The sequence below is a fragment of the Centroberyx gerrardi genome, chromosome 5 (assembly GCF_048128805.1).
Source record: "Centroberyx gerrardi isolate f3 chromosome 5, fCenGer3.hap1.cur.20231027, whole genome shotgun sequence".
Taxonomy (NCBI): Eukaryota; Metazoa; Chordata; class Actinopteri; order Beryciformes; family Berycidae; genus Centroberyx; species Centroberyx gerrardi.
The window spans coordinates 14987544-15013807 of NC_136001.1; the positions used below are offsets into that span (position 1 = coordinate 14987544).

The window sequence follows — 26264 nt, forward strand, 5'->3', positions numbered from 1 at the left end:
CACACAGTTCATGGTGTTTGTGTGCATGCGGCCTGCCGGTGTGTACCTTGCCGTTCTCGGGCAGGATCATGGATTGAGAGTGGCTGAGCAGCTGCTTGCCATCATGCAGGAGGGTGGAGTTATGGCACTGGGCATCGGCCTCGCTGAATGCCGCCGTGTTCAGTGCGTCGGAGGAGACGGCACGCTGCATGCTCTTCACAGGGGTTAAAGTTCAGGGTCAAATGTTTGGGGCAGTGGTCAAAGGTAGGGGGTCGAGGGGAGAGCAGACAAAGAAGGGAAATGGCATGCACTGACTCCAGAACTGCTCTAGAACTGCACACTATAATACGCTCCCATAGTGTTTTAATATCTATAGATGGCGAGAGCTGCTCTGTGTTTATTTACTTCTGTGTAGAGACTATAGAGGCAGAACTTTTTTCATTTATATTATATTTACATTTCTGTTGCTGTTGCTCTTTCCTAGAGAGATTTACAATGAGGGCAACAGTAGAATAATCTTAAATTCCTAGATCACCAAAATTACAAGCAACCAACAGTAACGAGTACAACTGTCAGAGCCTTTCAAGTATTCAAAATGCATTCAATTACTATTTTTCCTAGGGCTACGCTATAACATATCATACTAGAAGTCACAGGTTGACTGTTGTGCAGGCCCACTGTTCATACAATACATAATGGGTGTTATCTCAGAATTGTGCAATCTGATAATCTGAGGTAAAGCTATTGTCATTTCAGTGACCTGGGATGCCATTAGTACTGCAGCATTCCGGCATTAGAGAACAGATGGAGTCTTGTCCTCCAATAACATGTTCAACTTTAATCTAGTGCTTTCTGTAGGTAAAATAAAAATGCATTCAAGGGCACTTAGAATAGACAAATAATTAGGCAACGGACGAATACTTAACAAGACAGCAATACATAATGGTGATAAAGCAGAAAACAGGCAGAGCTGTATGTTTCTACGAACAAGTTAGCAAGCAAAGAGGAAGCAAGGAATCAAGGAAGACACAAACCCTATTTAACTAGTACAGCAGGCTACCTTTGGATTTGCCCCATGCACTGTGTGCTTACTTCCTAAATACAGTCAATAGTCTAGGTATTGGAACAACAAACTAAAATTGGTCTTTATTGCTTTTGTTATTGTTAATACATTGAGATGTAGACCAACAAAGACCCATAATCTAAATCAAGTGCTATTTCAATTTTTCAATCCATATTGCACTATAGATGAGGACTTTCGCTCACTGTCCCATTAGTTTAGTCAGTGAATGTATTTCCATAATACAAAGCAGGCAGTCTGCTGTTTGTGATTCTCCCTGTTTATTTAGACAGATGGATCGCAGAGAGGGTAAAATACCTAGAGGGATTACGGTTCACAAAGTACCACAGCCAGGGAACTGAATCCTGGCTTGCGAGCCATTCCTACATGGGTTTGAAGGTCACCTAACACACTTGGGTCCATGGCAGCATTAGTATTTTAACAAGTTTGCACACAAGTCTGCTCTAGGTTCTCACAGCAGAAGCCATACAGTGGTAGCCATCGCAGAAGCCCCCTGCCGTGCTACATCTATTCTGCATTAGGTCTGAAGTCTTTTCCAAACCATTCCTCTTGGGGGAAGAGCAACAGTGCAGCGGCAGTACTACATACATTATGGCAGTACTACATACACACATTTTATGATGGCTTCATCGACCTGTATGAACTCAACAAATAATGACTGTAGCATATTGGCATTCTCATTATTTCACATATGTGGGAAAAAATCCAATAATTATTCCTCACACTATATAAAGAAGCGTGACTGCTCACATTATACTGAGCTCTTGGCACAGTGCCAGATGGGGACAAACTGTTGCTTCTTCGTGAAGTTGAAATTGTTTTGCTTCACTTCACAAAAATAGCTGAGAGGCAGAGAGACAGGAGGGTCACAGACACACAGGTGCACGCATATGCATATGTGCATGTCCATGCAAAAGATGCATGCTTGCAAACACGTACACACAAGAGCGTTCGCAACCAGATACAAATATACATATGCACACAACTTCAACTGTCTTTGCTGCAGTGTATTCAGCAGCAGCCATAATTAAGTACCTTTCCCAATCCTTGTAACCTAGTTTCAACAATCATACTAAATACCCCTCCTAATGTTTGCCATCTCCTCATGCAAGGAGGATTAGCATTAAGAGCCAAATCTGCTCCTTTGCTAAGAGGAGGCCTTTAAAGGGGCTTTAAACCAAGCGCACCCACACCCCACTGTGATGCAACATGTTGCAGTAAGAACTGCTTGGGTAACAGCCTTTTTTTTTACAGCATGAGTTGCTGTATTTCACCACCTTAATATGCATAAATGCTGATCTCTGAGAATCAAAATAGCATAGCTGGCATTACTTTAATATATTCTACAGTAATACAGTGCAGATGCAGTTTTTGCAAATCTAACTTCTGGAGTTCATTGATTTTCAAGAGGAAATTCCTCTCCATCAAAACCCCCTTCAGCTCTTCAGTCCAAAAGTATGCGGTGGATGGGAGTGTCAAAACACTTATTACGAGGATTACCTTCACGAGCAGACAAACAAACAAAAATGAGGAAGAGACGGATGTCATTTGAAGGCATTTTTAAAGGAGCGCAGGCAGGTAGGCATACAATTAATGAGTGATAAAAAAGTGGGTAGAGGGAGATATGAAAGCATAGCATGAACCAGGATTTCAACCCATGCAGTGACAAGGACAAAGTGGCAGACTAAGCCACCAAAGGTCCAGGACGTCCCGTTTTGTAAACCAAATTTATCCCGCTGTGTACGGAGAATATATAAAGCAGATAATGGGTGTTTTCTTCTACTTTATTGTTAGAGGGTTGTTTTCATGAGGTGAAATTCAAGGTGAAATACATTAAATGCCCTCTGGCGATGAAAGAGTGCAGTAGGTAGAGAGAGTTTCACCTGTTTCATCTGCCAGCCACTGTCAGCTTTCCTCTGGTGGCTCCCAAAGAGGAAATCTGGCGACAGCTACACACACATACACACACACACACACACACACACACACACACAGAGAGACAGAGGGAGAGACAGAGAGAGACAGGCAGAGAGAAACAGACAGAGAGAGACACAGTCAGATAGACAGACAAAGACATTAGAGGAAATACGGATGAACAATTAGTTAAAATATACACTTCCTCATTAAAAACTTAAATCTATTGTATTTACCTTTTGACCCACAAAAAGATCAAAACCTGTTTTACTACCAAGCTTTCTGTCTCTTTTTGTGAAAACTAGACTTTTTACTATTTGTGTAACAATAAATCCAAACAAGCTCCATAAGCACTGATGGGAGCAATTTGGGTGATGATGTTTGAAATCCAAATGTAAAAACAGGATGCAGACAAGTGTGTTCAGTTAAGATCAACCATGGAGCCCAAGGCAACACCCACAACATCTGAAACCCCTCTTCTGCCCCTCTACTGCACCTGTATCCTGCCAACTAAAAGAAAATATGCTGTTTTACTTGCCACCACAGCACAGAGCTACACACAAAAAAGGAATATAGACACTCACATGCCCACACACAACTGAAGGCAGTTGGACAGTTTCCACTGAATGGTGAAGTTTCTCGCCGTTGCTCAGTAATAGTGAAACATAGATTGCATAGTACCAGTTTGACTCAGACATGCTGATATGACTTCCAGCTAATGAACTGGGGCACACATCACACACACATCCACACACAGTCATATCAACCCATTTTGCCATTTTGGCGAAGTACAAACGTATCTGACGATGACAAGCCAACATGAGTGTACCGCATTTGCTGACATTCAAAAGAAGCATATTCCTAACTGCTGACATCAAGATCTGTGTAATTCTCAGTAAAGGAAGAACAGAAATGAACTTACAGCAGTGGTGCTCATTATCACTGATCACCGAGTGATACAGTCCAGGACAACTCTGACACCGAGTGCTTGTTAATCTGTCGAGTGAAAGTCCACGGTTGGCTGTCTTTGCATGTCACATCCCGTTTAGTCCGAACCCAAAATGTTTTCCATTCATCTCTCTCTCTCCTCTCTCAGTCTCTGTCTACTTCCCCATTCTAGAGGGAAGCTGGCTCTATCAGTATGTACAATCAGTCTCACATACAGCAGCTCAACCAGGAAGCAACACGCTCAACCAAATAATCACACCTCAACTTCGCACTAACATTACCAGTAATTGTTGTTAAACGGCTTTGGTGTATACTTCATGAAGGCATACATGAGCTCACTAGGGACAGCATGGAGTCAACATGGCAAGGGTTACGGTGTTTTTCATGCCAGGATCTTTTTGATTAAAAATACAGGTCTACACTGTGTGCTAACTAGTAATATGGGTCATTTCAGTCCTAATAATCATATTGGTAACAGGTAATATGGGTCATACCTTCATCTGGCAAATGGTATGTATGTAATCTCTGTAAAGTTCCTGTGTGATAATAAAAGTCACTTACGCAATGAAATGTGACATATATGGGTCAACAGAATGCATGTCAAACCAACATGACGGGGGAATCATTTCTTTGATCATCATCTAGGTGTTATTTGATGAGCAAAATCTAATTTGAAAGACTGATGCAATATTGAGGCAACGCAATCTTGAGATGCAAAATGCTTATCTCTAACAATCTGAATCGTGCAGCTAGCATTGCTTTAATATACAAATTTATACAGTAGATACAGTAGGCAGGTCATTTCCAGTCACTGATAGCTGCTGTAGAAGTCGGCGAAACCTTTATCTGCAGAGTAATAGATGTGTACTTTCTCTCCCAGAGTGCACAAACACTGCATCAACAGTACATCAAGTTTACAAAAAGAAAAAGGAAAAAAAAGGAAATAGAGAAACTTTGACTATGATGTCATCTGTACGCTTAGGGAGGGGTTTAGGGTGATGAGTGGTCTAACTGAGTGGGTTAAATTTAGCAATGTTTTGTAGTGTTTTGGGTTTAAAGGAGTAGTCTGTGCCTAAGTCTCCATCCATACGGCCATAATGGCTATGAGCTACTGCTCATCTGTATTAGATAAAGAGGCATTACCTTGTTATTCCCTTCTGGGATTAGCTCAAGAAAAAACCCATTTGAGAGGAAGAGGGGCTGTTAATAAATAAATAAAGCAGTGAGTGAGTCAGTCAGTATATGACAGGGAAACTAGAAAGATGTAATCCCCTTTTTAATTTGGCCCTGCTCAGCATTGCTCTGCGCTCTAATCTGGCACATAGTGCTGGTCTGGACACTGTGCACTCTGGCTGACGGCCACTAGATTCACACAGAGAGAGAGGGGCTCAGGGTGTGAGTGTGTGTGTGTGCATATATGTGTGAATTTACGTATGCACTTGCATCTGTGGCTGTCTGTGTTTGTCTATGCATGCGTGCCAACCCCCCCATCCCCCCCCCCCCCCCCCAGCCTCCAAAAAAACAACAAGAAAGTATATGCGCCACAGCTGCTTACGCTTAAAAAATATTACATAAGAATTATTATTTAATACTCTGAATTATTTACATCATGGGGCAGAGCAATATGGTAAGAATAAAAGCTCCTTGACAGTTCTGAACAAGCGAAAGAAAAACCCTCTCCTAATACATTAATAAAACTATAACACCACATAATAAATCTATTTCTGACCTGGCATACAGTGTCAGGTATAAACATATTGTACTGTAGACCAGTACAAAACTTCTTCATGCCAACGGTGCCTGAATACCAAATATAGGCTATTGCACAATGACCCCCTTAATCTGAGTGTTGCACAATGCACAATTAGTGCATAATGATAATAAAATAAATCAACAGCAAATATTAAACTATGTCTCTTTCTTTTATGAAAACCACAAGAATTACACTGCAAACTGCACTGCACAGTATTCCTCTGAGATGAGCAGGCTTGACGGGTGTTTGTGATTACAGGAGGCTAACCAACAAGATATAACACACCTGAGGAGTACAGCTCCACTTTAATGTAAAAATCCACCCTCAGATACTCTTACACTGTGATATATCATCAATCTGTGACGTTCAATGCACTCCAGGAGTTATTTTGTGATGAGGTGTTGTAATTTACTTCTTGTTGTACCCGCTTTCCCACAACCTGCCTTGTCTGCTTCTACTTCAGTCAGTGATTTCCTGCATTTACCAGAATGAACACCCCCCGAGAACGGGCGTGAACTTGTTGCACTCAGTGGTTGGTTACACGTGTAGGTGAGAGCAACAGCGATAGCGGAACGAGAGTTTTTCCAATCGAGACAGGTGTCATCTGTATGCAAGCGTAAAAGGTCATTCAAGTCCTTTGATTGCCAACATGATAGACGGCCAAACTACCGATAAAGTCAAAATCTAGACGTTGTATTACACTATATGACAGTATGTCAAGCAGAAGACTGAATTTTACCACCTCTGTAGAAGTACTATAAAAACCTACTGGAGCCAGTACCCTGTGCATAGTTCCGTTGCCAGCGCCAGACAGTGGTAGCGACAGGTGGCTGGTGTCCCTGGGTAACGTTTGGGGCTGGACCGGACTGACCTGGGACAGAAACAGGAAAACACAGATAGTCAAACAGGAAAAGTTTTTAACAGTTAAGAATCAGTTCATCAGTATATTATTTTGTACCATAACTTTTTAGATTAATTATCAGCCGTTATTAATTTAGCAACACTGCTAATTATATGCAACAAGCTGCCATATAGATTTAGGTCTTTTCATAACACCTTCAAAAATACAACTTCAAACAACTTCAAAAATAAGCTGTCCGTCCATATCATTAGCATAGGGGCAGGACCAGTGTAGTATTGGCCTACAGCACCCAAGCTCTCCAAGTGTTGAGTTCAGTGTGACACTAAAGACCTAGCCAAGGAAGAGCAGTATGGCAGGGTGAGAACATCACCACCCAAACCCATGTATGAATCTCCCCAAGCGGACTGAGCTTCAGCTGCAAGCTGTGGAAAACCTTGTCCTTTGATCATTATGTCTGCAACCTTCTCTAAATTACCCTATTTCTAAGTAAAGGGAAAATATGCAAGGCAGGTTGCTCTCCTTTAAGTCTTATGAAGTGCTTTGGCTGGAAAGGTCTCTTTTACTGTTGATCTAGTCACACCTTGGGAGCATATAAATGAGCAGACTCTTTTATTCTACACTCTGACTCTTCTTCTACACTCTCCTTTGAAAAAAAAAACTTTCATCCAGCCCCGTAAAATGCCCACCTTTTCAAATTCCGAGGCATTTGGGGTGGAGCAAAAATGTTTATTCAGGAGGAGTAACGATCAGTAAATGAACACCTGCTGTGTTCATGTTCGGCGCCTCACCTTGCTGGAGGCGTGTCCACGGGCTCGGCGAGGGGGTTTCCAGGACCTCTCCTTGGTGATGCTGTTGACATAGTAGCATCTCCGCGTCGCTGGGTCCAAGTACTGCTCCCACAGCTCCATGATCTGAAGAGGCTGCTGTCCCGCGGCAGGGCTGGGCGGCTCCAGCTGAGACTGTCGCTTCACCGACTGGATTTCAGTGTACAGGGGGGAGTCCTGCCAGGACAGCTGGGAGATGTAGGATTCTGTTGGGACCTTAGGTAGGTAAAGGAGGCAAAGGGAGAGGTGGACATGGAGGAAATAGGACCTGAATGATATGCACAATACATAGCAGAAACACAACAATACGACTCACTACTGTTTTTAATGGAGAAAAAAAACATTGTATTGTTTGGACTTAAGTAGCCTATAATGACGCTGACAGTATGCTAACAATATGGAGACAATGTGTATGTGTGTGTATGTTGTACAGTTTGTACATACAGTAGCATGGGAATGCATGTACTGTATGTTCATGCATCCATCCATGTGAATGTGCACACGTATGACTGTGTGTATTTGTGTGACCGTAAATGCATGTATTGAACAGTACGTATGTAAAAATTACATGTTTGTGTGTGTGCGTATGTGCGTGCGTGCGTGCGTGTGAGTGTATGTATATGTGCATGGTAGGAGGCACATAACAGGTACAACAAATAGCAAAGGATGTGGCTTTAACAATAACAGTCAACACAGTCACAGAAAAAGAGAAGCACACAAAGTCCACATAAACCAGAAAGCCAAAGTGAGGAACAATGAAAAACCCACCACCTCTAACTATAGAATGGTCTGTCAGAGGTTGGCTTAAGCCACAGCTTATAGAAATGCGGATTGAGAGGAATAAACCAACAGCTACGGACGGGGGGAGCTACAAATCCAATGACATAATGTGACAAAATATGTACGGAAGATCATCTTTCCATGAAATAGGCTATAGCTGAGACATAATTCACTGACTGATTGACTGGCTAGCTGCGTTGATCCCTGTTACATAACACATACTCATTTCAGATAATGATTGAAGGAACGTGTGTGTGTGTGTGCATGTGTGTGTGTATGAGGCACGTGTGAGAGGGGATGTGATGCGTAGTGTGCTCCAGGGGGCAGCACTGTTTTCATCAGCCATGTTCACCTGAGGCCACCTGCTGTGCTGCGTTACCTACACCTCAGTGTTACTCAAAAGTGACTTTTCCTCAGCAGGGAAATGTGGGGCTTAAAATATATGTAACATGAGGCGCAAAGCACTCTTATCTCTTTTGAAACAGTTCATTAGACGAATCGACTCAATGACAAAGCTAAAAGAAACCACAGAAATCTTGATTTGGGGGGAAACTGAGATAAATAATCAGTAAGGCCTTGGTAACATTTTGAATGTGTAGTGGAAATCAGTCTTCTCAAACATTAAATGCAAAATATGGGATATTCTAAACAGATATTTTTTTCTGCTCCATTGATCCCCAAAGGAGAAATTCATCTTTTTGCTTAGAAATCAGAACACACACTCAGTTACAGAACAGCACTCTGGATGCTGGCAGGGATTCAGCATCTTGCTCAAGGACACTTCAGCAGGGCGGATGCTTGCCATCATGGGGGCTTGAACCGTCCTGTTTCCCCACTTGACACCAATCATCAGTTTAAATGTTACTGTTGGGTCGTAGGAACAAGAAAATCTGTCCAGAAATTATTCTGGAGAAACAGCTGATTGTCTTTGACTGGAAAATTCTAATCTTGTATGTTGCTACTGGCTATCCTTTGCTGCCATAACAAACCCAAGACCCTGCAATGTAAAGAAGGCCTAACAATATACTGTAGGCTAAAGGTTAATATAGTCTAAAAATACAGTACATTTGTTAACAAGCTTCCACAGTTAAAAGAAGCAATTTGGGTCAATAGAAAACCTGAAAATGAAAGACCCTGGAGAGGAAGAACAGTGAATTCCACTACGTATACTTTCTGTAGCCCACCCTGTTACACCACTGGAAGGAAATTGTGGTCATTTTGTGAAAGTGTGCATGTGTGTGTGTCTAACATGTGTTTCTAGTATTGTTGACCTATCACACTTATTTTTGCACCTTGCATTTTGAAATATGTATTTGGCTGAAGTTCAAAAAGAATACTCAAATTGTTGTACTTTCTAGGATAGATCAAGTTGCTATACAATAAAATAGGTTCAATTTCAATTTAAATTGAAATTCAGAGACAGCAGCATCTCATGAAGGGAACAGATAATGTTTCCAATATCTATATCAAATTAATAGCATCCTCAACAATAATTTGTGACTTCTAACAAAAATCAAACACATTTCACAAAGACAAGTAGCCAGTTATGTATTTAGCTAAAGGTTGCCAAATTTGGCAATGAAAACGTATGGAGGCCTATGTATGTGTGTGTGTTGTGTGTGTCAGTCTGTGTTTATTCCTCACCTAAGGAACTGGGTCTGGGGCTAATGTTAACAGATTTAGATCACTTGTGGAATTGTTATACCCGACTAAAGAAAAACCTGAATAAAAACCTTTTTCTGTTGCATATTTTGATTATTATTGCCTGTGGGAAGCACAGCAGAATCTTTCAATTGATTCATTACATTTGAGCTGGAAATAAACCGAAAGATAGAACTTGAATTTTAACATAAGAATATTACCTCAATTGGAATTCTGCGCCCTGGGGGGCGACAAGTACCAGATCTCACGGGCAAGACTCATAATTCACCCAAATGTCATCAAAATTGGACGAGCAGTTTCTGAGATATTGATGATCACTGGACTGACCCCAAACCTACACCAGAGAAGCCACCTCTATACGGAGCATCAGTGTGGCAGGGCTGACGCTCACTCATCAATTGTGCTGATTTAAACTCTGAGTATGTGTGTGTTCGTGAGAGAGAGAGAAAGAGAGAGAGAGAGAGAGAGAGAGAGAGAGAGAGAGAATTTGAGTGTTTTGGGTTGGGAAAAAAAGGACTTGTGACATGGATGTGGCTGTATTAATCCTGCTTACTGGGCTTAGAGACACAAGTGTGGAAGGCCCTCAGAGAGAGAGAGAGAAAGAGAGAGAGAGAGAGAGAGAGAGAGAGAGAGAGAGAGAGAGAGAGAGAGAGAGAGAGAGAAAGAGAGAGAGAGAAAGACAGACAGAAAGAGACAGGGAGGGAGAGAGAGACAGAATGAGAGCGAGAGAGAAAAAGAGCACTGTCATTTCCACTGACATCACAGCTATCTTAAATCATAGCATCGCTGGTACATGGTACATCGCACTAAAACTCCTTTTAGAAAGCGATTGGGTAGCGTGGCTGTGGCTATCCAGTTTAACTTGGCTGAGACAAATAACCTAGATTATTCCTCTCACAGCCAACGCCTTGTATAACATCTTCTGACGTGATACAGGGATGCTCTGACGTCATGACAATGCTAACTTGATTGCTGCTCTGGGGGGATTATTAAAGTCAAGTACAGATGAAAACCCAATAAAATCCAAGCTACCACTCAGTAGCCTGGTGGGAGCCAAACAAAACTCACTAGGCCTTTTTTCCAATTAATTTTACTCAATTTCATCTAAAATTACTGATTTCTATGATTATTTTCCAAACTTTCTACCACCTAAAAAGGCTTGCCTGTTGGGCTACAGTTAAAAAAAATACATATATATAAATATATATATGTATATAATTATTATTTTGAGATCTGCAATTCTAAACAATCTGAGGGTGTGATCACACCTACAGTTTGTTTTTTGTTTGTTTACTTGGTTGCATTTTTGTATTTGGCTCATCTAGGATCACACTGCCCTGTTACCAACAAACCAACCAGGGCTTGAAAAAAACAAAGCAGCTGGTTTATTGGTTTGGTAACCTGTCATCCCATGAGGTTAGAGATTTTGGCAGAGACGGGGGAGTCAAAACAAATAGTCCCTGTAACTTAACTTAACTTAACTAGCTTAGCATGATGGACTTTTACCATAATTCACCTTCTCGGGTGTTCACACCAGTTAAGAACACATGAAGAAATAGCTGAATGTGAGCATCAGTCAAAACTGCAGTTTGCCCTCGGTTCATCTTGTTATGCTAGGCTTTCCATGCATGAGGAGCTGCTGGCTATCAACTGTCAACATCCGTCTCCTTGTACCCATAAAACCGGAGTCATTTTCTGTAGTTGGTTTGATTACGAGTTCAAATAGCATTGTTCTCACCGAACCAGAGGAACTGAACTAAAGGAGTAAACGCTCCTTCAAATAGTTCAAATAAACCGCTCAAAACATGCTTGGTGTGAACGCGCCCCGAATTTATCTTGGTTCTATTAAGCCCCAAGGTGGCCCAGATGTGGTGTCCAGAGTTTTGAGTAACATCTCAGAGTGTTATACTAGGTCTTCTTGACTCTTCCTACCTGCAGATGGTTGTTCCTGCAGGAAGTGTCCGCCATGTCCCACTGGCTGCAGGACTTCTTGGGAATCCTGTGGCTGATGCGGCCGCTGAACCCACCACCCACCTCGTCGTACGGGTTCTCAGGCAGGTTCTCAGGCAGGTTGCTGGAGCTCTGGCTTCGGGTGATCGTGGGGAGCACCCTGTGGGTCGATGGTGCCGTTTGGCCCACGGAGGCCGCGGGCGACCCAGGGACCATGAGGTGGCCCGAGGGGGAGGTGAAGGGGTTGGGGGCGTAGGTGGATCCAGAGAGGGGCAGGGTGGGGAAGCGGCCTCCACCCATACTTGCGTTGTGGTCCAGCCCTCGGAAGGCACTGTTGGAGTTGAGGTTTTCCATGGAGCGGCAGAAGGGTTTGTTCACTGTGGGAGAGGAAACATTTTGAATTCTGGAGTATGCAATCCTCAATCTACACAGATCATTTATTAATTTGTTTTTCTCTGCATATTCCAGACACACATCAATACAGAAATACAGGTTAGCGTTTTTACTGTGCCGTACAAGGCAGACTCAAACAGCCACTGCACAGAAAAAAACAAAACAAGACAGGGTTTTTTTTAGCCTCTCACTCTCTGTCTCTTTCTTGCTGTCAGTCTCACCCACTCGCACTCACACTTTACCTTGGTGTTGTTGACTATAGGTAGGAGCTGTTGGGCTGGGAGTGAGCGACACCCTCGGCAGTATCCTGAGGTTGGAGTTCAGCGAGGCAGACATGACCAGGCGCTGTGGTGAGGGCATGGGTGCAATAGGCACCTCCGTCACGTACGTGGCAGGTACATACAGTGGCTTGGTTTTACTGGCTGCCCCGATCCTCCTCACCTGTGAAAGAATGAATACGTTTCCTAATGTTTTGCTATTTGTTCCACTTAAATCCACTTTGTTCAACCAACACAGGAGAATCAAAAGATGAGAAATGTTGTTCTTTTTTTACCTGCCACCAGTCAGTGTTGGTCTTCTTCAGGAGAATAAAGCGCTCGCCTTCCCGTATGCAGACCTGCCGTCCGTCGGCGCCTCGGTAGTTGTAGTCATACTGGGCCTCGAGGACCACTGTACCGCTGGGGACCCCGCAAACTGTGGTCCTCCTGCTGGCCACCACCGGCGCTGCAGCAGACTGCTGGTGCCCCACAGAGCGCCGCCAACTACCAGACAGCATGGCTCTCCACGCAGTCCTGTTCAGCAACCTTTCCTGGGAGCGTCTGGATGGTCGATGTTGGTGATACTGGTCTCGTTGGCACGGGGCACGTGTGACTGGAGACAGGCCAGTGCCATGCTCTGAAACACATATGGAGAAAAATGAACAGGTGTTTAATAGAGAGAGAGAGACAGAGAGAGAGAGAGAAAGAGAGAGAGAGAGAGAGAGAGGGGGACAGAGAGAGAGAAATATTTGGTTAGATTGATCACATATAAAGAGAGGTCAAGAGGGCATGATAATATTTAGATTACTGAGGCTAAGAGAGAAAGCAGGTGTCAGAGAACAATGACAGAGAGGCACTGTGTGCAGGTTCAGAGGAAGAGAACATGAATCCTTTTATGTTTAAAAATGGAAATCTGGGTTAATCCTGGGAAAATCTCCTACCTGTATGATGACAGAGAGAAAATGGATCGCAATTGTTCTCTGCCTCTCCCTCATTCAGGAATTATGTATTTGCAAATAATGAACAAAATGCCTGCAAATAATGATTTGTGTCAGGTGCTGAGTTCTGGATGGAGGGAGATTTCTTGTGTGGACTGATTTGTCAAATTGAAAACAATCAAAACTCTTACTATTGAAACAAAGTCCTATGAAAAATAAAATCAAAGTCATGGAGTGTTGGCACCTGAACAGAGTTCTTGATTATAATCAAAAGGCTACCTCAAAGGGTACTACAGCCATGTTACCATGTTTGTCAAAAGCAATGAAACCACTGTGTCATAATTATATAATTTCTGTCAAACAAAGCTGAAAGTGTGTTCTGGAGCAACAAATGAGGCCAGCCACTTAGCTTTGGACATCATTAATCTGTTTTGTTTTCTTGCCCTTTCCTTGCACAAGTTGTTATTTCACTTCAGAAGTCCTTTCTGTCCCAAAACCCAAAATGAAGCTAGTTTGTGCCAGGTTCTAAGACAAACAAGATGCTTTGCACAATATGACATTACAATGAGAATAAAAGAAAACTTTTGTCTAATTTGACGGATGCAACTGACCGCTATTGCCAATATTTGCAAATGAAGAACCCCTTTTTCCACTTCCAATTTTGGTATAATCTAGAGACATGCATGTGTTTGGATGAAGATGAAATGTCACAGCATTCTTCTATTGTCCTTTCATTCTGGTAGAACTAAGAGACCTGTGTATGTGAATAACTCATGCGTTTGGAGGATGTAAGGAGCGTAATATACCCAAAATAGCATCTGTCTCCGTCTCTCCACCTGAGCCAGCATCCCCAAGCTAAACCCCTGCTCTACCCAGCCAAGACCCGCTTACATAAGAGAACATCTAACTTTCTGCCAGACACATAGCAATACAGCCTCGCTGCGCACACATACATGCACCCGCCCGCCCCCACACACACACAAACACACACACACACACACACACACACACACACACAGAAGCATCCCTAGGCACATAGCAACAGAGCTTCAGTCATAGCTATGCCCAACCCATCCCAGTCTGGGTGAGGAGAAGAGAGGCAGTCAGCGAGGGAGATCCCTGAGAGAATTAATAGAGAAATGCATGTTATTGCTGGATGTAGTGGCTGAATAACCATTAACCCTGGTTGGCCTGGGATTGAGAAGGGTGGGGGTGGGGACAGAGAGACGGACGAGATAGATTAGATAGATAGACAGACAGACAGGAAAAGAGAAAGAAGAAAAGTTTGAATGCCCAGGATATACCAACCTGTGGAAGGAGAGCAGGAAATCAGGACTTGAAAAATAAGAAAGATGGAGGACTGAATGGAGTTAGATGGAGCTGTGAGCTGTATGTGAAGGCAGTTGGAGGGGGGGCAGGCAGGGTTAGCTAGCTGAACCTTGATAATCCCACTGTTATTAAAGCACAGGAATGAATCTGTGACCACCATGCCGAGAGAGAATTACAGTAAAACCCCTCTGTACCAGCATATGGGCGGACGCACGGCTGCCTGGCTCACACAGGCAGGCAGTTTACTGCAAGGCACGCAGGGATATTTCATCAAAATATATTCTAATGAATCAGGATACATGCCACTGCACACCAGGTATAGCCTAGATACAGTAGAGTAGATAGACATCTGGTCAGGGTCTGTCACTCACGTTGCACACGGGTGGATGTCTGCACAACTAGCTTCATTTGTATCAGATGACTATAACAACTTTTTACACTTACAACTTTTGATCCACCCACAAGTCAATTTTACATTTGTGTGTTTAAAAACATTCACATAAATCCCACTGGGCTTTCAGTCAAAGATTTAAAAAATGCTGTTCTTCTTCATTTCACACAAATCACTTAGGACATAAGCATTTAAGCTATTCCAGCCAAAAGGTGAAAAGGTCAAATACATGTCATAGCTGCTACTGTTCAAATGTGCATCTGCATCTGTGATAGACCATTGACATTTGCCCATTCTTCACTATACTGTATATGACACTGTGTCTATGCAGCAATTCTTCATGCTTTTCTGTGCTAGACATGGCATATGGTAATTTCTTTTAGACATGTGGCCACTAAACACATTACATGCTGACATTCTTTGTTGTAGGAGATAAGAGATCAAACAATAAAAGCTATTGATGAGCTGAAGGAGTATTGTTCTAGTGATTCTAGTGCTAAACAACACTACTAGGTATTGAAATACTACTCAGGAGGGACAGAGGTACAAGTCAGAGACACAAGGCAAGCGAACAAACAGGAAACCGCATACGCACATCAAAGCTCAACCACAGTTTGGGTCATATCCTTTCCATCTTGCCATTTGTTTTTTGCAGTACGGTACTGCACAGTTCAGCAATAGTGGCCTTTTCTGATGTACTATATGTCTTTGTTAGTCTATTGGTGTTTATAGCCAATGGAGTCTATGTTGCTGTAAGCAGCAGCACTTAAAATAAGTGATGCTGAGTTGACCACGGTGCAGCGCTGTGACTACCAATTACTACCAAGCTGAGTCTTAGAGTACAGAGTAGTAGTTGTATTTAGCTCTACAATCCTGGTCTATGGCCTGTGAAATGTGTTACCATGGACATTTAGATGTGTTACCATTTAGATGTTAAGCAGGGCAGTGTTACATTTGTTGCCAACACATCGCAAGTCTAGAGAAAGGGCAACATGATGCCCATTCATACAACCTGTCCCCCTTTTCCTGTGTCTCTTCACTGCCCATAACAATAGCCCATTCAAAAATTGCCTAACTTAACAATTCAATGCAATTCACTTATGAGTGCAAAGTACACATTTCTTGCTCAGGCGCAGGAGCCTTTATCATGGCATGTATAAATCAGGCAATCTAATTAGAGTGGGATTAAATGAGTCCCTAGCTGTATTATTCAGAGTTTAGGCACTATAATGAAGCGCCCAACGGGCATCAGCTCAGACTGACATGACATTGGCCTTCCTCACCATATGCCTCTCAAGATTTCAGTTATCTGTGTCTGGTTCACACCAGTAATCTTATTTTGCAATTTTAACTGAACTTCCCAGTCTGCTTTTATTGCTCAAATTCAAGTTGCCAAACCAGACTACAATACAACATGTTAATACAGACTCAACCAAACTGATAAAACAAGGCAATTATTTTACCACAAACAATTCAGCGGCACACTAGCTGTGAAGACGGAATGAAAATGAATGTGAATATAGATTCTGAACGATAAAATTATGATGCAGAACGGGGGGAAAAAAGAGGCCAGACCATGTTTCTATTTGCAGGTCAGATGGCATTGGAAAGGGCACTGGCGTCACACACCCAAACATACAGAGAGGACCATATGGTGTCAGAGACAGAGACACAGGCACCCTGTCAGGGCTGAGAGGCAATGCCAGTGTGTGCCAGGGGCTGAGGGCACAACAACACAAAGGGGAGGGAGAGGGGACATACGGAGGGAGAGCAAAACAGAGGCAAGGGATATGGAGGAAAATGGAAAAAAACAACAGACCATGCTTTCAAGAGAGAGAGGGAGAGAGCCTGAGAATGAGTGTTACGTGTGTGTCTCGTGTGTTTGCCTGTGCGGTTTGAGTGCTTTCAGTCAAACTCAGACTGTCTGCATGCAGGTCTGACTGAGCTGGAGAAATAGCGAGTATACATTTTGTGCACGCATGCGAGAAAGAAGAGAGAGAGAGAAAAAAAAAGAGAAAGAGGGAAAGCGACTCACCATGGTCCTGAAGTGAGTGAGTCTCTGTGTCAGCTCTCAGGAGTCACACAAGGTCACCAGCTTACTCTGCAGTCGGCCCCATGCATGCAACCCAGCTGATGAACCTTTTAAAAAAAATCAAGATGAGGAAAACCATTAGGAGGCATTTAAACAATCACCCTCTGACCCGGATGAAAGGGTCGCTGCTCTCTGGGCAGAGTCTGGCTGCTGTGGTAGAAGATTAGGCAACTACAGGAGAGAGGTTATGCAGTAGGTGGGGCAGAGCAGAGCAAAAATGGACGTAAGCTAGCAGCTCACCCCCGCAGAAAACGACAATCTCAATCACACACACATACACACACACACACACTTAATCCTATGCAGCTGAATGATCCTGGCTCTAGTCACTGAACCCCTATTGACCCTACCTTCCTTCCCCTCCCCCAGTCAGACAGACAGAGAGACAGAGAGAGAGAGAGAGAAAGACTGAGAGAGAGACAGAGACAGAGACAGAGAGACAGAAAGTGAGAGCAACTATCACCCTAGTTCATTGATTGAGCCATTGATCTATACACAGAGCTGCCTGGTCCACAGTGCCACAGGACAGTGGAGATCCAACACACAGTTAGGATAGAATGGTTATAAGCATCAGAGCAAAGGAAACATTATGTTCATCTATACCCAGGCTTAGTCTTTGTGTTTAATTATTGGAAAATAATGAGGGGATACACCTGGGTTTTGATATAAAAAGCCCTTCATACCAGACGTCAATAGAAAACGTGTGAGGCTATACAACAACTAGGCTATAAGATGTGAATGGATAGAATGCCCATTTCATTCAAATCAACATTCCTGAATGGCCATTAGATGATATATTTAAAGTTGGAGTAGGTAACTTCAATGGATTAACATTTATTTAGAAACAGCATGAAATAAAACGCAGCATTTGGTGGCAAAAGACAAGCAGGATGTCAGAATCTCATAAACAGCAGTAGTCCCATTCCTCTGCTATTCTCATTTCAGAGTGAAATATGTGGAAACCCATCTGACCAGTGAGGCAGAAGGCGTGAATCCATCCTGTCAATCACTCCTCCTGTCACTCACTAGGAGGAGTGGGAGGCGTGTCATTCTTGTGTTGGTTTGAATATCCGTAAATTCAATCTCTTTCCTCCCAAACTTAACTACAGCAGCTTTAAAGGTCAAACTGAGCAGGATTTCCCGCTTTAAAATAGCATGAACTCATCCAAATTATCCTACTTAATCATTACTTATGGCCCATTGGTAGTCTGTGACAGTGTCTGTGTCTGCCTTCTGGCTGGATTTTCTTATTTCTTAATGTTCGGGACGTTTCTGGGCAGTGGGTGTGTCCGCCTTCAACTGAAACCACTGCTGAATCGTTTTAAAAGCCATGTTGGCTACGGTAGCGATCCCGAACTCTAGTAACTGGAGTTCTGGTCAGAGTGTGTGTCATGAGCTAGCAGCTAGCTACCGTTGTTAGAATAGTTCTTTGTAGTAGAAAAGCTGATAGCTAAGCTAAGCTAACCGGCACCTACCTGTCCAACAGAAAACAGGCCAACTCCACATCACTCTTCATCCCCATCATCTCCTTCAATACTCGCCAACGGGTGAAAGCCAACCCCACACTCTCGTTTTGGAATGAGCCTTGTCTGCTTGGCGTTTTGCCTCGCTGTACTTTATTTGTACTTTTTTTTTTTTACTGTTTTTTTACCGTTCTGGTAACCATGTTCAGGGGGCGTGCGCTTCACGTCTTGTTGAGCTAGGGAGGAGGGGTCAGCTTTGAAAGTTGTGTCTACAAGTCACAACTGTCAAAATCCTACTCCTACACCTTTAAGATAACTTACCAAGATACATGAGTAAACACCCTTTCTAGCCATTCTAACTCTAGGATGGACGAGGACAGTGGACGAGCATGAGAAGCCCTTTTATTCACCACTTGGTGCATTATAGGTGTGAGGAATTCACCTGGGTATGGTTGGGTTGGGGATGAGACAAACAGATAATATTTACAACGCATTTACAAAGCTGACTGAGGATACACAGGGCCTCACATGGCACCAAAAAAAGGACAACACCACATACAAAAAGAAGAGAATGAGGAGAAGCTGTGATGTTCCCATTTAGCCACAAACTAAGCCTATAGCCTATAGAGGTACTACAACGGTATAACTACTCAAAATGGCCCTACTTCAGGTGTAAATCGTGCCTGAGCCCTAAGACAAGCTACTGAATTACTCATTTACGTCCCAGAGAGTTTCTTTAAGAAGGCTGGGTCTATCAAACTCCAGCACACAGCAGGATGGGAGTGGAATGAAGGGTGTTGGTGGGATGTTTGGTGTCATATCATATCATATTCATTCCATACGTTTGAAGATGAAAGAGGGCGGCTTTAATAATCATGGCTACATGGTCTTCAAAGAGAGACGAGACATGGGGAACAGGAGTATAGAGTGAATGAGGAACTTCAAAGGTTTTTCTCACACCCGTATACACACAGCAAACACACACACACACACTACATCGACTGTACTGTATTTACATATGACTGCCTTATAACCAAAGGCTTCAGAGGAAAATGAGAAAGGGGAACAAGTTGCTCCACATGATACATACTGTCCAATGACTGCAGTCACCATTGACCATGTCCAGAAAAAACACACAAAAATAAATAAATAGAACCAACCTAACCCTAACCCATTCCACTATCAACATGACACTTGAGGTGAACTGGAATGAAAAGGTCAGCCTAACGACGTCACATACGTGAGTTCTTCACAGTAACACGCGTCATGCTGCCTGTATGTGCATGACGGCTATTGTTTCTCATGAAAACAAGCTTATGGTTTGTCTGCTCAACTGGTTGTGTGACTCATAACTTTTGGTCAAGTAAAGAGTTATATTCTAAGGTGACTTATGGCATCATCTGTTCACACCATAGGTTAGGGGTAACTGGTGCTAACACAACGGTATGTCTTGGAGTAAGCAGGGATGTGCCTTGAGATTTTGCTCATCTCATTGTTAAACAAAAAATATGCATAACATAAGTTTCCCGAAACTACAACTGAATCCAATCAAATGATCACACAGTGCAATCTTAAGCTTTGATTATTCCAGACTTTTAACAATTAGTGTCAAGCTCAGTGTGCGCCTGCACCGAAAAGGTTGATAACCACTACTTTAAGAAAACCTGATATTAAAATTAATTTCAAAACATTTAGCCTCAACTCAGTCCTCTACGCCGCTCTCTGCCCGATGACCAGCTCTACTGAAGACAGCCAAGTGATGGAGCGTTCACTTTGTCCATGGATATTCAGTCATAACTACTAGCGCTGATGTCTCTCTCTCCACATGAGACACATGCCTCAAGCCAAAACAGCCTTTCATCCTCCCAAAGCCATGCATTATTGATGACCAGACCAGAGAGAGACACTGAAACACACACTGTGTTTCCCTGTGTGACGGTTGGTTGCCTGTGTGAATGTGTGTGTGTGTGTGCGTGTGTGTGTATGCACGCATGTATATATGTGTCTAAACAGGTGGGCTGGAGTCTTTCCTCACTGGAAAGTGTGAAAATGATTAGCTATGTAAATTTTCAGTGAGCCAATAAAATAGCTGAATGATGGAAGTAAAGCAGGCATTGGCTCATCGTTGCTACCAACATCATGACAACAACTTTTGCGACCAATAACCATCTCCAGTGTCTCCTATTTTTTTCTTTCCCATTATACATAACAACATTTCATATGTGTGATATGCCATAATTTCAAGCCTTTGTGACGCAATAGTCCTGTTAACAGTGAACACTGTAGCCTACATCGACACATAGTGAACTTCCACAGAAAACTAGAGCGAGTTAATGTGTATAATTTTCTTGTATAAAGTTGGCATTTCCCCCATTTTAATACAAACAACACCAGACAGATCAGTGTTTGTGCTTTTCTTGCCAGTTAGGCAAAGTAGTGCAGAATAGCTCAAGAGGCAATTTAAACTCCTCTTTTTGGAAGAATTATTCCATGCATCCCATTGTTAAGCAGCCTATGCATTTTAAAAAATGGAAGGGGAAAAAAATGCAACTATCTTCCTAGATAAAAAATGATTAGCTTTATTTCATGAGATACACTGCAAAATATGTTCAAGTCAAGTATTGAGTCTTAAAATCTTATTTTTCAGCCAATGGGATGAAATAATTTTACTTTTCAATACAAACCAATTTGTTTCAACAGTTTTCTTGAATCAAGTAACATTACACTAATAGGATGATCATTTCAAGGGTTTTTCCCTTGTTGATTTTAAGACTGAATATGAGACGAAATAAGTTGTCAAGATGGATTTTTTTCGCAAGATATTCAAATTATTATTATTATTATTTTGCCTGGAATAGTCTAAGAATTTACCAGACAAGTGTGTACTTATTGTCACTGCGCCACAGCAATATGTTTCATAATTCTTCTTCATCTTATCCTATATAATCTTAACCAACAATCCTCTTATACTCATGGAGGATGATTTAGACCAAAATGTGATACATGCTGTGATTAGCTGTATGACTTAATTGCCCCAAACATTTACTATTGTTGCAAATACTCCTATATTAGTCATCAAATACAACTGATGCCTGAATGAGAAGGAAACAATCCGCTCATGTTTCACCTAATTCTTACACTAGTCTCCAACCAAAGCACCATTAAAATTTTGAAAATGTCATGTAAAAGTCAAGAATTATGTTTTAAATTTAGAAAAGAAAAAAAAAATCTCCCACTGACTGGCTGGTGGGTTGTTGCTGAGCCTGTGGGAATGTGCGGTACATTGATGTTTCTAATGAAGAGCGCTGAGCTCCATTGATCCACCGGGGATGAGAGTGAGCTGTCAAAAGCTATCAGGCAAGTCGAAGACCCACTTTCAGCCCTGCGCAGCTGAAGTGAGCACGATACTGCTGGGGCAGAGGGAAGAGCAGCAAAACCTCCCAAGGCAAACACTACAGAGGAGGCACACAAGCAGGCAGAGCTTTGATGCCTTCTGAGGGTTAAAGGGGTTTACTTGTGCATTAAAGGAACATTACACAAATAACAATAATTATTATTTGTCAGATATTAAAGGGGTGTTTCACCCATAATACATCCTACTCTATTTTGTTCAAATATTTGGCGTGACTGATTCCCCAAGAAATATTTTTCCTATACGTTCCTTTCTTTTTTCTTTAGGGTTAGTGTTTGTGATGCTTTGTTTTGATTTAAAATGCTGTTATGCTGGATGAAACAGTGTGCTAAGTTTGTCCAGTGGTTTTTGCAATAGGAATATGTAAATCCCTCAATTGAAGCTAAAGCCCCTGCATATAGAACATTTACCTTAATCATTCTCAAATTAATTTTGATAGCATATGGCTGTAGAAACTGAGACCATCGCTGTGAAATTTGGTTTATTGTTTTTTGTGTATTGTATGGGTTGCTCTCTATGTGTCTATTCTATTTGTCCCCGGGTACGATTCCCAGCAAATTGTGCAGGATCTGATTTACAAAGGACGTGTCTCAACCAAAACAGCAAAAGGACTGCCTCACTCTACTTTTTCGTAGGTGAACAAATAAGTCCAGATGCTGTCCAGTCCCACAGCGCCTAGCTAGCTTTGCAGCATCAACTGTTGCTGTAGTTGAAGTTACTACAGTCCTGGAATAATCAGGATAACCACATCATTCACCAAATGTATTGTCAAGAAGAAGAGATAGCCTACACTCTACTATATTGCTATGCTCTGGTCTATGTTAGCCAGAATGTTTCATTAGCATTGCCCACACTTGATATATTCCACAGCTATTATGCAAAAAACTGCTCTGCTAGCTCAATGTAGTTGTAACTAAAATATATGCCTGCAAAAATATGTCAGCATAGATTAGCCACTGCAATTACAAACACACACACTGTGATACGAACACTGCCTGAGCAAGCAACTATGTGGTGAGAGACTGCTGTTTTGTTAGCATTAAGCAAAAGAAATAAATTCTAAGCTATGTAGCTCAATTTAGTTGTTACTGAAATATTTGTCAGCAAGTCGTTGTTGCGACAGCTGATGTAAAACACTACCACTAAGGGACTCAAAGGGTCGCCAAAGTCATCAAGTTTCAAATCCTACTGGTAGTAGCTTTAAAACAGGAAAATCACCAAAACAGGAGTTATGAGGTTTTTACATGACAACAGCGAGAGTAGGAAAAGGGTTTCGTTAAAATAGATTTTGAATAGAGCAGATGTGAACATAGCCGCAATGACCATGGTTGTAACAATGGAAGCTACTTTTACATAGCCAACAACTTGGGAGTATTGTACGTAATTAGTAGACTTGGATTGTATGGATTGGAGAGCCCCCTTTTTGAATCAAGCACCACAAGTCATGTTGTGTCATGCCAATGTCATGTGACCAGGCATGTTGAGCAGGCTGGACACCAACTGCCTCTGTTTGCATTCATATTATTTACCTACCAATTAGTAGCCTAACAATTGAGCCGAGTGTCTTTGGGGAAAAATAAATAAATAAAAATAAAATCCCTGCTTGCTAGACGTCACTGTAAAGGAGGCTGTGTTTTACCAGATTAGGCTCAATAATAATAATAATAATACATCATTAGATTGAAAGAAAGTTTAAAATCATGACAAATTGGTCACAAATACCTTCAACATACCAATGTTCAAAACAGTTAAAACCAATAACTACATAACTACAAAAAATAAAAATGCAGCCATCTGTCAGATGTGGGAGTTTATGATGGTTTTGGAGAACATTCTAAAACTGCATACACTGACAAACTGTGTGGTGTCTGCAGTACAGAGCAGATGACGCTTGGCTGCAGTTTGTGGTCTGCTATATTCTCGTTCCCCAAAGAAGGTCACTGCTTTAGATACTTGAAATGATAGCGTGCGTGCATGCAAGCACACACACACACACACACAGAGCAATTCCACAGATTGCCCAAATATCCCAGAGCGGAGGAATAATCCAACTCATAACATACACAACATACCACTATGTAAAACACTCCAATCTCTCAATCTCTCCTTGACACTATAACCACAACAGCAGTGTATGGAGCTCACTAGTAATCACAGCCAACTTGTAACCCCCTTGCTAATACTGTACATGGTACAGGGCACTTTTAATCAGCAAAGTTGCAACTGGGCAGTAATCTTTCAAGCCTGCATGGTCAGTTATGAGTGAACACAGGCTGGCTAAAGAAAAGGAGAGCAAATCCCCTGCTTTGCATGGACTTAAGAAAGATTATGAAACAGTAAAAATGCAATGCCTCAAACAGTTTCTGTTTTATACAGTATGAAAGGGCTTTAGTAGGTATAACTTAGTCAAAGTAGCATGCAAATTAAAAAAAAAAAGCAAAAGCAAATATTTCAGTACAAAGACAAAGAGGATTTGTCATAGGTAAAGCTTTGCAGTTTAAGGTTACTGGTTCTTATCATTATCAGCCTGACATTTACAGACAGCAAAAGTGAGATGAGAAAAGATGATGATGGGGAAACTTTAGGAGTCAACGCCACCATGGTGATGAAATATGGGACAGTGCATCATCATCTCAAGGACTAGGTACACGGAATAAAAGAGAAAAGAAAACACAAAGAAAGTGCAGACGATGTCAGAGGCGGGGATGAACTAGAAGCTAAAAAGCAGAAAGTTATTCTTTTACAGGAAATGATCTGGAGGGGAAAAAAACTGCTTAAGTGAGCTGTTATGTGTAGAGCTGAGCTGGTCCTTGTGGCTCTCCTGTAATGCCCCAGCTGAGTTTGATGTCTCAGAATTGTTGTACCAGTATGTGTGGTTTGACACTATGATATGGAAACATGTCTACTTTTGACAAACTGGTTGTTGCTGAGTAGTTGTGAAATGTGTAAACTATTGTTGGATTATACAGACGGATGACATTATAATATGTGGCAAAATATTGCTGCAGCAGTTGTAGAATTACAACTTTTTGTCTCAGTAAATTTCGAGAGGAACATTCCAACACATATATTGAAATTTACTCACACTTTGGCCTCTGAATTGAGGCTTAAATCAGCCATAAATAGTATATGTTAAAAAAATAAATCAATAAACAATTAGGCCTAATGGAGTCCAAAATTTAATTTTGCAAAATAAAGCATCTTGTATCAGAAACGGGTTCCATAAATGTGCATAATTATGATTTACTTAGTAAAAGTCATATTTAAGTAGGAAGGAAAATAGCCTCAAACCACAGATACATTGTGACACTGACAGGCACTACTTAATGTGGTCTATTGCCAAGGCAAGAGCTTGTGTGCTTACTTTGAATGAGAGTTAAATTTATGATCATAATACCTGTTTGTGATAGGTCCTAAAATAATGTGATCATAACAACTTGGACAATATTAACCTTTTGAAAAATAACTACATTAATCATATAATACATTTTAGAAGGCTACTATGAAACAGTAAAACTATAAAGCATATATAACATCCTAAAGGAATATTATAGGAATATTGAAGTGACACCACAGGAGATTAAAAATACCATAAAGTACGACAATATCACTATAAACTCACCACAGACTCACTATACGACACTTCAGAAATATTACAGTGATTCTTCGTTTGGAATAGGATATTTCAGCCATAAAAATGCAGTAGGCTATCTAACTCATAGATTCAGCAGAAAGCTCACCTTTAGATGTGTTGGACAGAGCAGGTCAGCATCACCTTGCAACGACGCGATGACAGCTCGGTTGGGTTTGTGGAGTGAACTGCAGAGAGAGCAATAGTTGCGCCTTGGTTTAGTTTCTCTTGGCTTTGTCATGTGATGGAGCTTTGAAAAATAAAACCCTTGAGAACTTCACGCACTTCACTGGAAGCATGGGGCTCTATATGCTGAGGAACTGCACCATGCACTTTTGCAAATTAACAGTTATACGTCGGCAATAAGTTGAAGTGCAGGTAAAAGCTAGTACTGGCGCTTTAAGCGGATAAAAAAAAAATAGCGTGCGCTGTATGGATTTCCTGGCTTTAGATTGGCTAAAACCGTGCCATATGATTTTACATGGAACCAACCACATTACTGAACAGGCGACGCCAGGGTGCGCGCAGTTAATTGCAAAATGAAGCCCGAAAAGTAAAGTGCAAGCTTAAATAGAAACACGAGAGACAAATCCCGCCCGGCGGAG

At 41.9% G+C, this 26264-nt stretch overlaps 1 protein-coding gene across 6 annotated transcripts in view; it reads right to left on the reverse strand.

Annotated features, from left to right (window-relative positions):
• The window catches only part of arhgap9 (Rho GTPase activating protein 9), a 41517-nt gene extending 15506 nt beyond the window's left edge, over positions 1-26011 (reverse strand). For 4 of the 6 annotated variants that reach the window (XM_071922654.2, XM_071922652.2, XM_071922651.2 and 1 more), the window contains exons 1-9: positions 25769-26011; positions 17097-17200; positions 12700-13040; positions 12389-12587; positions 11736-12130; positions 7326-7577; positions 6445-6546; positions 2944-3009; positions 47-193 (exon numbers count right to left, since the gene is read on the reverse strand). In XM_071922654.2, the coding sequence (XP_071778755.2) occupies positions 47-193; positions 2944-3009; positions 6445-6546; positions 7326-7577; positions 11736-12130; positions 12389-12587; positions 12700-12921 (1383 nt within the window). In that variant the 5' untranslated portion in view covers positions 12922-13040; positions 17097-17200; positions 25769-26011. The remainder of the gene's footprint in view (positions 1-46; positions 194-2943; positions 3010-6444; positions 6547-7325; positions 7578-11735; positions 12131-12388; positions 12588-12699; positions 13041-17096; positions 17201-25768) is intronic. The other 2 variants (XM_071922655.2, XM_071922650.2) reach the window with 1 other exon arrangement.
• Between the last annotated feature and the right edge of the window lie 253 nt (positions 26012-26264).